Source organism: Rousettus aegyptiacus, unplaced genomic scaffold, assembly GCF_014176215.1.
Source record: "Rousettus aegyptiacus isolate mRouAeg1 unplaced genomic scaffold, mRouAeg1.p scaffold_m13_p_8, whole genome shotgun sequence".
Lineage (NCBI taxonomy): Eukaryota > Metazoa > Chordata > Mammalia > Chiroptera > Pteropodidae > Rousettus > Rousettus aegyptiacus.
In genome coordinates this window covers 108554430-108567488 of record NW_023416311.1, presented here as the reverse complement: position 1 = coordinate 108567488, position 13059 = coordinate 108554430, and the positions used below count along the sequence as shown (strand labels likewise).

The 13059-nt window shown below is 54.2% G+C and overlaps 1 protein-coding gene across 1 annotated transcript in view; it reads right to left on the bottom strand.

Moving 5' to 3' along the window:
- Nucleotides 1–942: 942 nt before the first annotated feature.
- Nucleotides 943–13059, bottom strand: part of SEMA5A (semaphorin 5A) — a 384915-nt gene continuing 372798 nt past the window's right edge. Inside the window, exons 19-23 of the mRNA XM_016164969.2 lie at nucleotides 11193–11363; nucleotides 9205–9360; nucleotides 8840–8887; nucleotides 4162–4373; nucleotides 943–2581 (exon numbers count right to left, since the gene is read on the bottom strand). Coding sequence (XP_016020455.2) covers nucleotides 2462–2581; nucleotides 4162–4373; nucleotides 8840–8887; nucleotides 9205–9360; nucleotides 11193–11363 — 707 coding nt within the window. The 3' untranslated portion in view covers nucleotides 943–2461. The remainder of the gene's footprint in view (nucleotides 2582–4161; nucleotides 4374–8839; nucleotides 8888–9204; nucleotides 9361–11192; nucleotides 11364–13059) is intronic.

The following is a 13059-nucleotide window of genomic DNA, read 5'->3' as shown; positions in this document are numbered from 1 at the left end:
AGAGAGGGAGAGAGAGAGAGAGAGAGAGAGAGGAGCCAGACTGATTTTCCTCTGAATAGAACATCGGGTAACAAAAATGAGGGGCCGTCTTTGCAGCGATAATCGCAAAGATGTATGTAATCATCGACCTGAAAACCTGGTGTGGGACCAGGGACTGTCCCCAGTCACTGCGTGACACTGATGAAAGTCCAGCTTCGATGTCATTTAGAAAGCATTTCCCATTAAGTCCAGTGATGCTTCTTTGAAGTATTAGTACCCTCTTCCCTAGAGGAACTAGAAAGACCTTTTAGGCTTAGAAAACACTGGGGGGGAGGGATTAAAAAAAAAAAAAAAACAGCTAAAATGTGCCACACAGGAAGGACATTTTTCTTACGGAAAACCGATGAGAAGCATCCAGGGAAAATCCAACCCAGGAAGGCTCAAGCGACCGTCGGGCGCCCCCGCACCTCCCGCCTGTGGACTTTGCGGAGACGGAGAATCTCACAGAGCCCGCGGGGCGCGAAGCGAGGCGGCCGCCCCTCCCCACGGCGAGGTCCCAGAGCATCGCTCATCTGCGATCTGTCAGCCTCCCAGAGTCCACCCGCCACCACCACTTTCATGGTAATAGAGCCACTTCTGCAAATTTAGGGGTACGAGGATATTTTGAACTCACCCTTAGTATTAAACATAGTATTTCCCCAACGCTTTATAAAACTGTTTCTTTAAATTGGAGAGGGTAAAAACACACATATGCTAATAAGTCTGGGCGCCTCGTTGCCCGTACTACACATTTTCACAGATCTGAAGGTTCTGGACCCATAAGAACATGTTTTAATGTCCACCCAGACCTTTGTCACAGCGCCCAGAGGCGTTAGATGGAATCTTTCAAACTTCTTCCTACTTTCAATAATTATTCAACCAGCTACCATAGTTACGTATTGGTGGTTGGAGAGTCATTCATCCTTTTTTTTTTTTTTTTCTTTCTGGGGACTACTATGAATAGTACTTTAACACTCCAAAATGCTTATCAATGAGCAACACTCAGAAACGCAGGATCATTAAAAACCTTACTTGCAGATACCCTGACTTCTCAGGGCGATGCAAAGTCCACCTTGTAATGCAAAGCCCAGCACCTCCACGCAGGGAGAAGGGAGTGAGCTTATGGGAAGGCAATGCTGAGATCCAGACCAAAAGGCACCAGAGCGAAACCTCTCGTCCTCAGCTGGCCCGGAGGCAGCTTGGTACTTGGGGAGCGGATGACCATGTCCAGTGACGGGCAGCAGAGAGCGAGCCTTGCACATCGTCGCTGCCCTTGGGAGGGGCTGACCGCCACGCATTAGTTCAGTCAGGGAGGGAGATGGCAAAGAAAAGTCGACTTTCATTAAATGTCAGTTCTCCCAACACTTTCCATAATACATGGAAAATACTTATAAAAGTTGTTTCCAATTATAGTTCAGTACTTTTAATACTTTCTTCACTGGCATCGTGAATGTTCAAGGTTTTTCTTTGCAGGGAGAGAGGTGTGGAGTTTATCCAAAAGCTGAACAGGTGGTTATTTTGCAGGCTGGCTCTTCAGGATGTTGCTACGGACTGGGCAGGTGGGCTTCCGGGCCAACCCCGTGGCCAGGGGCTCCCCGGAACACCATGCGATTCCGAAGTCTGAATAAGGCTAGTTCCGCAGCAGCCTGCAGACCCGCGCTACCCTTCGGCATGCCTGGGCCTCTGCTCTTCCCGCCCCGCGCCTCCCCGTGGAGACCCAGGAAGAGCATCGAGACCGAGGCGGGAGCGCCTCACACCCCGGGCCATCGCCTCTGCGGATGCAGATCGGGTGGGACCCTGGGCTTCCTCAGGCAAGACTCACTCCACGTTGCCAAGCACACGAGCTGCCCCCAGGAATTCCACAGGATCATCCGGACTGGGCAGGTAGGAGACCCATGATAAACCATTGTATGGCCACATTCCTAGTCTTTGTTTTATCAATACTATGGGCTTAAGCACTCGTGCATGTGTGCGTGTGTGTATGTGTGTGTGTGTGTGCGCGTGTGTGGGGGGGGCTCTCATATAAGGTGACGACTTTCTTGAATTAAAACACCGTGAAGATCTATGCTCAAGAGCAGGAGGAGGTTCCTGTTCCTGAAGACCCGTTCCAATGCAGGTGGGACATTTATTAAAGAGCTCAAGAAAAGAACTGACTTGTTAGAAAAATGGACTGAACAGACAGACACACACACACACACACACACTCCACGCCATGGCTCATTTGACAATGATCAAGTACTGCAGACCCGGTTTTCACAATGTCATCATTAGATCTGTGTTGCTTTTAAGGACAGCTATTTTTGGCAGCAATGGGACACTCGTGGCTTGAAATGCACTTGAAATTATCCAAACTTCATCTCTGAAGTCTCGGAAACATGGGCAGTCACGTAGCACAGGCCTCGAGGAACTGGGGACTTACAAGAAGCTAAAAATATAAGGGCTATTAGTACTCATCATAATTATTGAGATCTGTAAAGTAGGCGTTAGAATAAGTCTTCCCGGTAAGATGCGGGTTGAAGTATTTGTTTCTTTCCTCTAGGATCAAGTTGTTTTTGTTAAATGCCTGTAAAAAAATAAAGACAAAGTCAGAGATTTGCAAATACTCTGTAAGTGGGGTTTCAGAGAGAGCAGACTGAGGAGGAGACCATGTTGTGTCCGAGCTCCATCTCAAGGCTCTGGGGTTGGACGATGAGCTTCCTCCCTCACCTGCCTCCTCACCTTAAACAATGTCTTGAAGTCGTGGACTCCCACCAAGAATGAGGTTGGCAGTTTTGGGGGACCTTTCGGTCTATCTTTGAATTTTAGACAGGAAACTTTAAGAGTTGGGAAATTTGAACCTAAACCTCAAGGAATCCTAAGACTCTGGTGATTTCTAATGAACGAACATTTCGAATGTTATTGCATCTGAGCAGATATTTAGCGGCTTCGTGATTACCACGGATAGAGTCATCCATGCGATGTCTCGATGGAACTTAAGTAAACACGTGGGGTTTCAAATGACCTCGTTTCTGTTCCTTTTCTGCGCTCGTCGGAAAGTGACAGCGATGGGCTCTTCTGACACAGGTGTCCTTCCTCGTGGATAGCCATCGAAGCCAACCGTGCTTTCAAGGAGCCGCACTAGCCCAGGTGGAGGGCAATTACTGGACCCAAGTAAAGATGAAGGATGGCAGGCGGAGGCCGCGTGCCCGGGACTAGTCTGGGCGAGGTATGAGAAGGAAGTTCCCGAAGGACTGACTAGCCAGCCGCCAGGCAGTAGTCGGTTTCCCCGGGTCCTTTGCCCTCACAGCAGCGAGATGCCTGACGCCTGAAGTGGCTACTGGATCGTAAGTGCGAACAGAAGACCAGCTGACGATCTGTACTCTGACCCCCGGGGCAAATGCCTCAAATTAAAACTGCATTTTTTTTTTTTTTTTTGGCCAGGCATTGTTCAAGGCGTTTTATATAAACTGCCTCAGTTGACTTTCATTATTTTCAATGGAGGCTCAGTGAGTGGGAATAACGAGTGAGCTTGCCCGGCTGGCACATGACTGGCGACCCCCGGTCTGGCAGGCGCTGACGCCCGCCGCCCCTCCTTCCCAAGGGTGAAGACACTGGCCATTCGCTCTGATTTCTGGATCAAACAGTGGATTAATCACCCGTGAGGAAGATTTAACAGAACACGCCGGGCACCCGAAGGTAAGGAACTTTCGCTGTGCTTATTCGTGCTTAAAAATTATTCGAACGGAATCTTTGTAATAAGGCCGCGGTTTTTCTCAAGATGCCATCCCGGCGATTCTGAAATAGACCTGTATATCTGACTGCCCAACCCTGGTCCTCACTGCCACTGCCCGGTGTGTACCGGTCCCCGGCCCGGACCTCTCCTCTTGGACGTGACCTCCCCCTGGAGGCCGACGGCACCGAGGAGGCGGAGCGGGACACTGGCCAGTAACCTGACGTTTTTGAGCATTTTATTTGCTGTCATTTCCACGTCCCATGTTTAATCTACATTCCCTCTCTGAGATGCCATGACGGGGGGGGGGGGGCCCGTTACCTTGTCCCCACCCCGCCGCCCGCGCCCCGCCCCGCGCCCCGCTTTGCCGGTCGCTCCCGGGGCCACCCGCCTTCCTCACGCGCCGGCTGCGGCGGTCGCTGCGCGTGCCTCACCTTGATGGCCTCCACCGAGTCGTACTTGTCCAGCTTGTTGATGTGGTTGGTGATGCTGGTGTTGAGCGGGGCGGGGGCGACGGGGTGGATGACGGTGGCGTCGTGGGCCTGCTGCTGGTACCGCTGGCAGTATGTGTAGACGAGGAGCGTGAGCAGGCAGCCCAGGATGGAGCTGCTCAGCCCCACGGCCACCATGTGGAACATGTTGAACTCTGGGGAGAGAGCATCGCAGGGCGCTGCAGCCGGGGCGCCCGCCCCCCGGAGGCCCGGGCCCGGCCGACATCACGCGTCTCGGCACCTGCCCCCGGCACGGCACGGCCACCGAGAGGCTTCTCCCCGGCGGGCACGGCGGGCTTTACGTCACCGTCCATGCGTTACAGTCAGTCCTTTGGAAGTCACCTCGATACGCTAGCAGAAGCGTTGGTTTGTTTGTTTTTAATTTAAAGGCTTCTACAAGGGTGCGCCTCCGTTTCGAGGGCGGCCTGCTCTGTGCCCTGTGGGCGGCGCGGCCACTGCCCCCCACGCCCTGCCGCCCGCGCGGCCTCTGCTTCATCCTGCTTAGAAACGGGCCCCGTTCGCCCAGTTCTTACGTCTTTTACGTTATATTTTTTGAATACAAATATGTACACATTGTATAACATAAGAAAGTACAAAAGGACGTTTAAGAATGGAAGTCTCTTTTCTCTCCTAGAGGGAACTCCTGGACCAGTTTCTGGTGTGCGTTTCCGTGGTTGTGTGTGTGCGTGTGTGTGCGTGCGTGTGTGTAAACATTACCCTGGGTAACACTGTTTGCACTTACTCTGTATTTTGGAGAGTCTATAAAGAAAGCGGTTCCCTCCCAAGAAAGAATTTGTGTCAAAGGAATAAAATATGACCTTTTAACAGTCATAAATGACCCTCTGTTTCATATTTTTCTGCATGATAGCATCTTTGAATTATTTTCCTCGAGACATGAATATAAAACATTGAAAAAATGAGCAGACATGGATTTGTGTGTCTCAGGGAGGACTGGCTTGAGTGACATCAAGGTAACACAAGCAAGATCTGCATAATGTCTGAGAAAGAACAGCAAAAAAAAAAAAAAAAAAAAAAATTCATGGTGTGTCGCGCTGGTAAAGCCTTTCGTGATGAAAGTCTCCGGCGCTTCGGGGTGACGACGACCCTCGGGCGGCGCCGAGGACGCGGGGCCGAGAGGAAGTCGGACGAGGCAGAACATGACCTCGCTTCAGCTGCCCATGCGGCTGACCAGCTGCCGGTGGATTTCGGACCCGACGCGTCCCCCCTGCGCGGAATGCGTCCTGAGGACCTGGCTCTCCCCCAGGGTGTCCCCTGCGTTGGCCACCACGGGGTGCTGAGTCACTACGCTCTACCCTCCACCCCGGTCTGCCCGCACTGCCCCGAACGGAGCTACGGGAGACGCCTGCCTGCCGGGCACCGAGTCTGCAGAACTGCGGGGCAAAGCCCCCCGGGCCCTCGGGAGAGAGCCCTGCAGGTCCGCCCCCTGCACCCGGGTCCTGGGGCGTCTGCACCTTACCCACCCGGGCTCCTCCCCGGGGGAGCTGCCTTCGCCTCACCTGGGGTCAAGGCTGAGGCTGGGCGCCCCTCATCTGCCCCCGAACCCTGACCTCCCCCTCCGTGCCGCGTCCCTGTGCTGCTCCCGGCCACCGCGTTCCGGGGACCCGGGCCCTGAGGGGCACGTCCTCGCCCCTCGGGGTGGGGGTGCGGACGGACGCCCCACAGAGGCCGCCTCCTTCTAGGCTCTCATGAGCATGGCCAGTGGGCTCCCACCCGCACGGAGCCTGCAGACGGACATGGATCCCCAGCGCAGGCGCCCATCGCTAGAACATTCTGCAGTTATCACCGCCCCTGACACCCGCCTCGGTTTCTCACTTCCTGATTATTTGGTCAACAGTTTAACAAAGTGAAACGACGTCATAAACCTCGGGCTCTTCCTGATTTTGCCTGCGGCCTCCAGGGCTGGACAGCTCCCAGCCGGGCTGGGCGAGGCCCGGGGCGACCCACCAGTGACCACTGCAGACCTGCGAGATGCTGCAGCTCTGCGTGGGGCTGGCCACGGGGGGCTTCGCCCGTGCCCCCTCCTGAGGGTTTAGGGTTCGGACTCCCTGGGGTCGGGGCCGGGTAGGGATACAGCCCTTTCTGCTGCACCGGTGACGCCTCTTGTCATCACACGTGGAAGGCGTGTGACGCTCTCCACACGGCGCGAGTCTGTCATCGGTCCCACGAGTCATTCCCGCAGGTGCCCGGGGACGGCCAGGGCCACCGACGATGACACAGCCTTAGAGCGCGCGTCTCACGCAGCTAAATATAGCTCCCCGAGCTGAAAGAGTTCAACGGACTCACGTTTCTCTGCACAGGGAAAAAACAGGGCCTATTAAATCACTTCGGAATTTGCTTACTGTAGCTCTGGGCTTTGAGTGTGCTTTTTCTGCTGCGATCTTGGTCAGTAGAACCAGAATAGTTGGTTCAATGGGCTGATTTTCTATGCAGGATTTGTTCGATTTTTTCGACAGACTTTGCCTCCCTGCATCCTTGTTAGGTCATTGTTTTTATCCATCAGCCTACAGTCCGACCCATTTGACCTCTCGTTACCCAGCTCGCCTGGGGTGTCAATGTCAGCAGCCTGAAGGCCTAAAAAATCCGTTTTGAACGTTACAGAGACATTGACACTTCTGTGATTTAATCGACAGCACCCCAAGGCTCGACCACATGCGGTCGTTTGGCGCTGCGGGCTCAGACTCACAGAAGCAGGATGGGAGTGGGCTTCGCCCCGCGTCCTCCCCGGTGCTCGAAGCCTTTGGAGGACCCATCGGCCCACGCGGAGAGGGCCGGCCGAGGAGAGTGGTTTTCAAACTTGTGGTGGGCATGGGGGGGCCTGTCAGCTCTGCAGAGACGTCCGCTGGTGGCCCCACCCAGGACAGGGTCACCCTTACAATGCTCTGAGGGCAGATGTCCCTAGGCCCCGGGTATTGTCCACGAGTGCCATCTGACCAGGGCTGCTGTGGGTCCAGCCCCCGGACACAGCCTCCCGCCCCGTTTGCCATGGTGCTCTGGGCTTAAGACTCACACGGGGATCCCACGGCCTGGATGCAACCTGGTCTCACTGCTGGCTGCCTGCACGAACTTCAGCCAGGGACCTCGCCTCTCCGACCCTCGAAACTCCTATTTACATACCGCAGGTAAAAATCCATGGCTAAGATCCCTCTTCTGTAATTCCCCAAAACACAATCTCTGACAATGGATTTTTCATTACTCTATCCATACTTTATGGCCACATTGTTAAAGAGACTGAGGACAGAGCGTGGCCCCCTGACTCTGCAGCGGAGTTAAGTACTACACAGCACACGCCCCGTCAAGAACTGGAAACCGCTGAACTCCAGGACCCTGCCCTGTCTCCAAGGGCGCTGCATGAACCGTGGGCTTCAGCACCTATGTGAACGCTTTCTGAGGGCCAACTAGGATCCTTCTGGTCATTTAAGACCGTGTCTGGTGCACAGCGACTGATCTAAAAATACCGAGGGATTCTTGTGGCTTCGATCATTTTTTTGGGACGTGGTACATATTCATCTTGCAGCTGGATCCCAAGTAAGAGAATGGCAGTGTGTGAGCCCGCCGAGCTGACCGGGTCAGGCGGCAGACACGGTCGCCCCTCTCGGGGGATGACTGTTGGTTCCAGAGGGGGCGGGGCTGTTTGAGACCCCCACAGTAAGCTCCATGCCCCTCACAGAACTGGCGCAGATCACTGAATGGATGGGTTATCAGGCGGCCAATTAAACAGGAAGAATGTAACAGAGAGTGAACACGTACTCAGTGTAACTAATGATGTGGCCACATTCACAAAACGGGCCTGTGAGCTCCAGACTGCATCTGGACATAAGCAGAGGCCGACGCCTTGTTTTTTCCCTGTCTAACAAAGACTACGAAGACCTGCACGGTGACGACGGCCTTTGCGTGGACTGTGGCACCGACTGACAAAGGTGACAGAGGCTGCACTGGGGTCCACGGACGGTCAGCCCCACCCTCCCGTCCAGACGGCACAGACACAGACAGCAAAGTCCAAATTTTTCACAGATTTGAGCCAGATAATGTTGATTTTTGGAGAGTTGGCAAAATTCCCCTAGAGATATCAGTATCACCCTAATCCCCCTTATAATTTTGTCATTCTAGCACTCTGAGGATTTGAGGCTGGCTGCCATGAATTTGTATTATAAACATAAACAAAATTATTGAATACTGTTTTACTCATGGGAATTCTAACTGCACGTTTAGTATCTATATAATATTGAGATATCAAAATCTCTGGTTCATAAAGCTTAGCATTCACTGAAATCACCTCAAGGGCTAGTTAAACCACAGGCTGTCAGGCCCCCCTCAAAGAGGTTCTGGTTCTGCAGATGGGGCCTGAGAATCTGCATTTCTGTCCAATCTCAGGCAACGCTGATGATGCTGATCTAGGGCCCCCACTCGAGAACCACTGATCCAGATGTCAACCACTGACTCTAAAAATTTATGCTACCAAAGTGTATGGTGTTTGGGGTCCAGGAGTTCCCCCAGTCTGTTTTTCTTGGCCAACAGCATAAACGTCATAGGAACCATGCGAAGAGAAATGATCGGAAAATATCAGAAATCCAATTAGAGAGTAGTTAAAGGAAGGACTTACCTCCGCACCTTTTCTCGTCTACGCTGCTGGACCTTGCCACAGACACTTCTGGAAAAAGTGATCGCAACGCACACAGGGTGTTGGGAAGAAAGATGATGTTAACGACTCATTTACAAAACATCTAATGATCATACAAGTGTTATAGTCGATAAATTACACAAGACATTGTGCTTAAGCAGAATTTAAAACTCACGTCTCAACCCACCGCCATCTATGAATCTATATGTTAACCATGAGAGTGGACAGAAGCATCTCTGTCTCAGCAAATGGGACCACGAAGAACAGCTAAAACTCTGCTAGGACTCTTCCCCTCTTTGAAGGTGGGAAGCGCTTTTGACCACACTGATCCGCACCTCCGCCCTTACCTGGGATGAGATTGGAATCAAAAACGCAAGGCCGGCTCTCGGTGGTGTTTCCGGAACACTGGCTGCCCACGGGGAAGAGGAGGGTGCACTGGCGGGCGCGGACCTGGACCCCTGACATGTCACACTCGGTCCAGTGTGACCACTCCGACCAGCTCTCTGCAGGGCCCAGAAGGGAGGAGACACAGCGACACACCCCCAAAATCACTCAAGCTAGAAGCGCTGTCGTGTTCCATGTGTTACTTTAAGTTTTCATATTGGGTTTGACGAGGCTGTATATAAATAAGACGTACTCGTGTCTTCTGACCAGCCCAATAAATAAAATATGCGTGAGCATGAATGAAAGAACTCGTGTATCTTTGATCATAAATAATGCTTAAAATACGTTTGCTAAAACCGACATGATTTTGGTGCTTTATAGTAACTGAGTCAGACTCTCGATAAGATAAGCTCGTCAGTGAGGGTCAGCTGTGCAGACAGGTGGGGGTGGGGGGGGGGACAGGAATCGTCCTGTAGACACGAGAACCCCAGGGGCCGAAGCCCCGCGGGGCGCGTGCGGCGGCCCGCGCTTTCTCTTCCGTTAAAGAAACTACGTTGTGGAGTCAACGTACGGAAGTCAAGCTGCACTCGAGGGAGGATCCACCCCAAACCCGTGTCTGCTGTCATGGAAGCGCGGTAAGGTCGATGCCCAAGTCTTGGGTTGAGGCCAGAGGATGAGCAAGAGGCGGCCGCTTCACCCCACGTGGAAAATTCGCTAGGATTTGTTAAGTTCACTTGGGCTCGCGGGTGTGTTGAAGAGAGAAGAATAATGCTCGTGTTTTAAGTAAGGAGATTTTGTTTTTTTTAAGGCGAGGCAACCCTTGGTTGACCTCGCGGATTGCAAGGACCTTGTCAGCTGACAACCCCTTATTTTTTTATTTTTTACGCCTGTAGCACCTGATCTTCCTAGGTGGTCTCCCATCCAAGCACTAACCAGGCCCGACCCTGCTTAGCTTCGGAGATCAGAGGGATCGGGCTTGTTCAGGGTGGCTTGGCGGTAGACAGTAAGGAGTTTTTAAAAACTCAACTCTTAATATTATTTATGAACTATCACTCAACAAAAAAAGATATGTTTTTCTGTGTAGTTTGCTTTCGATCTCTTTTTAAATGTAAACATCACCTTTGCTGTTTAGGGAAAATTTGGAAATCAAACTTGTGCCTTGATCCATGCAAAGAGTACGATTTTCTTTTAGAAATGTGAAAATTGCCTGTTTTTTGGAATGGCTGTGAGAATCTGGTTTCTAGGCACTTTTTAATAGACATAGAACTTTCTAGAAAGATCTGTGGGAGGCGAATGAAAAAGGAAAACATGGATGTTTCAATGTCAAAGTTAGACTCAGACGAGAGCGTCTCATTCCCACGCTGGGTGGTCCCCACTCGGGAGACAAGGGTGCTCACTCCGGCCGGGGAGGCTGCCGCAGCGACCCCCCCCTCACCCGGGGCGCCGGCCCCTGTCAGCCCCGGCTCGGACCCCAGGCCCCCAGGCCCGCTCCCGTGAAGCGGCTTCGCCGGGGCTGCCCCCGCCCCCGCCCCCGCCCCCGCCCCGAGTTTCTGCCGCTAGTTCTGAACCCGTGGCACGGCGGGGACCATTTCGTGGCAGGACGACGTGTTAAGAAGTCGCGTCGAGGGGGCCGGCGTGGGGTTGATGGGGCCCCCCGTTCGGTACTCGTGGCGTCACGGCGTCGCCACCCTCGCTACGTCTACACCGAGGAACGGGGCGAGTCCTGGCCACAGCCGTGCGCAGGCCTCGCCGGGGCGTCGCTTACGGGGCACCGGGTACGGGGCGTCGCTTACGGGGCGTCGCTTATGGGGCGTCATTTACCGGGGCGCCGCGTACAGGGCGTCTTTTCCCGGGTGCCGTTCACCGGGGCGCCGCTTACGGGGCGTCATTTACCGGGGCGTCGCTTACGGGGCGTCATTTACCGGGTGTCGTTTACCGGGGCGCCGCTTACCCGGGCACGGCTGCGTGTTGCACAGCGCCTCCTCCGTGTGCAGCCCCAGGCAGATGTCGCCGCCGTAGGCGGGGGCCGGGTTCGTGCACGAGCGCGTCCTCATGTAGTGTCCGCTGCCGCACGTCGCTGAGCACTTGGACCAGGGGGACCAGCAGGACCACATGCCATCCACTGCGAAGAGACACAAAGTCACCCTGATTCTGAACCCCAGGCGTGGCGCGTCCCGCGAGGCGGCAGGGGGCGCGTGCGCGGCAGGCACCCCGCGAGGCGGGCACCCACCGCGGCCGGGCACCCGGGGTCCTCCTGGTGGCGAGGGAGCCCGCTCTGCGTGCTCGGTGCCTCCCGTTTGCTCCCCGGGGAAATGCCTCGCCGCTAAACAGAACGCGTGAGCATGAGCATGACAGGGGAGGGCAACGTGGGTGTCACGGAGTCCCCAGGGACGACCGTGAACCTCGTCCTGCGTGATTACTGTGTCGCCCGCCCGGCCCGGGGCAGGTGGCCCGGCCGCAGCCTTCCTAACTACCTGGACCACGGCGTGCGGCAGGACCGCGGGGTGGAGCCCAGGGAGCAGGCGCAGTGAGCGACCAAGCTGCGCCCCGCTCGCAGACTCGACTGCGTGTCTGTGCGATGCGCGGAACCCAGGGCGCGCTACCTGCCCCCAGACTCGGGCTGGACGCGCGGGCGACGTCTGTAACTCCAACACCAGGCAGAACTGGCGCCCCGACTCGCCGTGGCCCTGCCCGCTCCTAACCCGGCGCCCTCGTCCTGTTTCCTCCAGGCTGGGCTCCGGGTACCTGTGCGCCGGCCTCCTGAACGCTGGAGTCAGGGGACCCCCCTGAACCTCGTGCTGCCTCCTGATCAGCTGACACGGCTGGGGCTGAGCCCTCTCGCCTGCTTCGCTCTGGGATTGGCCTGCGTGGTCCTCTGTCTAACCCCTCGCTGACCCTTCACTCGCCAGCCTGCCCTGTCGTTTTGCCGAGTCCCAGAGCGAAGTTGCGAGACTTCTGTCAAGATGGCATTCGGCTCTAATTCATGAGCAAAAAGCCATCATAACCACGGCTAACTAAATAAAGAGCTAAGAGAGACTCACGGACACTATATGGAGATAGCATCGTGTCTTACGTTCTCTGTGCCCTGCATGAAATCAGACGGAGGCCACCAGGACAGGGAATGCCAAAATCGTTAAAGGCACAGGCCGTTTGGGCTAGAATGACCCAGTTTGGGCTTGAATACGCCCACCGTGATTTGATACATCTTTATGGGGTAATGGTTTTCTTTCGAAGCGTAGGTATAAAGAAAGTGTTTTTAAGAAACATGAGCAGAAACGGCATGCCCATGATGATACTTTAATTTGCAAAAAGTAAAAAACAAAGCTATGTTTTAAAATGATTTTTTTTTAATGTGACTGGGAATTTGATGATTCAGCAGTTCATCCAGACTTACAGATTTCAACATTTCCCCCAGTACACAATATCAGGAAGCAGGATGGAAGGGACCAGTTATCTGACACTGGTATCAGCGGAAAAAGCAGACAAAGGTCTGCCTAGAAGGTTAAAATTTTCAAAAACCCTCTCTCGTACCTATTCTCACCGGGGGGAACTCTCGCCAGAGGTTTTTCTCTGTCTGTCACCTGAGCTGCAGCTTGATCTGAGAGCGCATGCTTGCACAGCCCACGACAAGGCACAGGTAAGTCACAGCCCCTCAGAAGAGCCGGCGTCACACAGCCGGGCTTTCGGAACGCACAGGACTCAGTCCAGGGCTCAGGAGTGTCTAACGCCTCCCTGCTGAGGTGCATGCTGTCACGTGTTCAGGAATTTTCCAGGAGATGGGAGAGGGGACTGACACGTGCCCAACTCAGCCCGTCAAA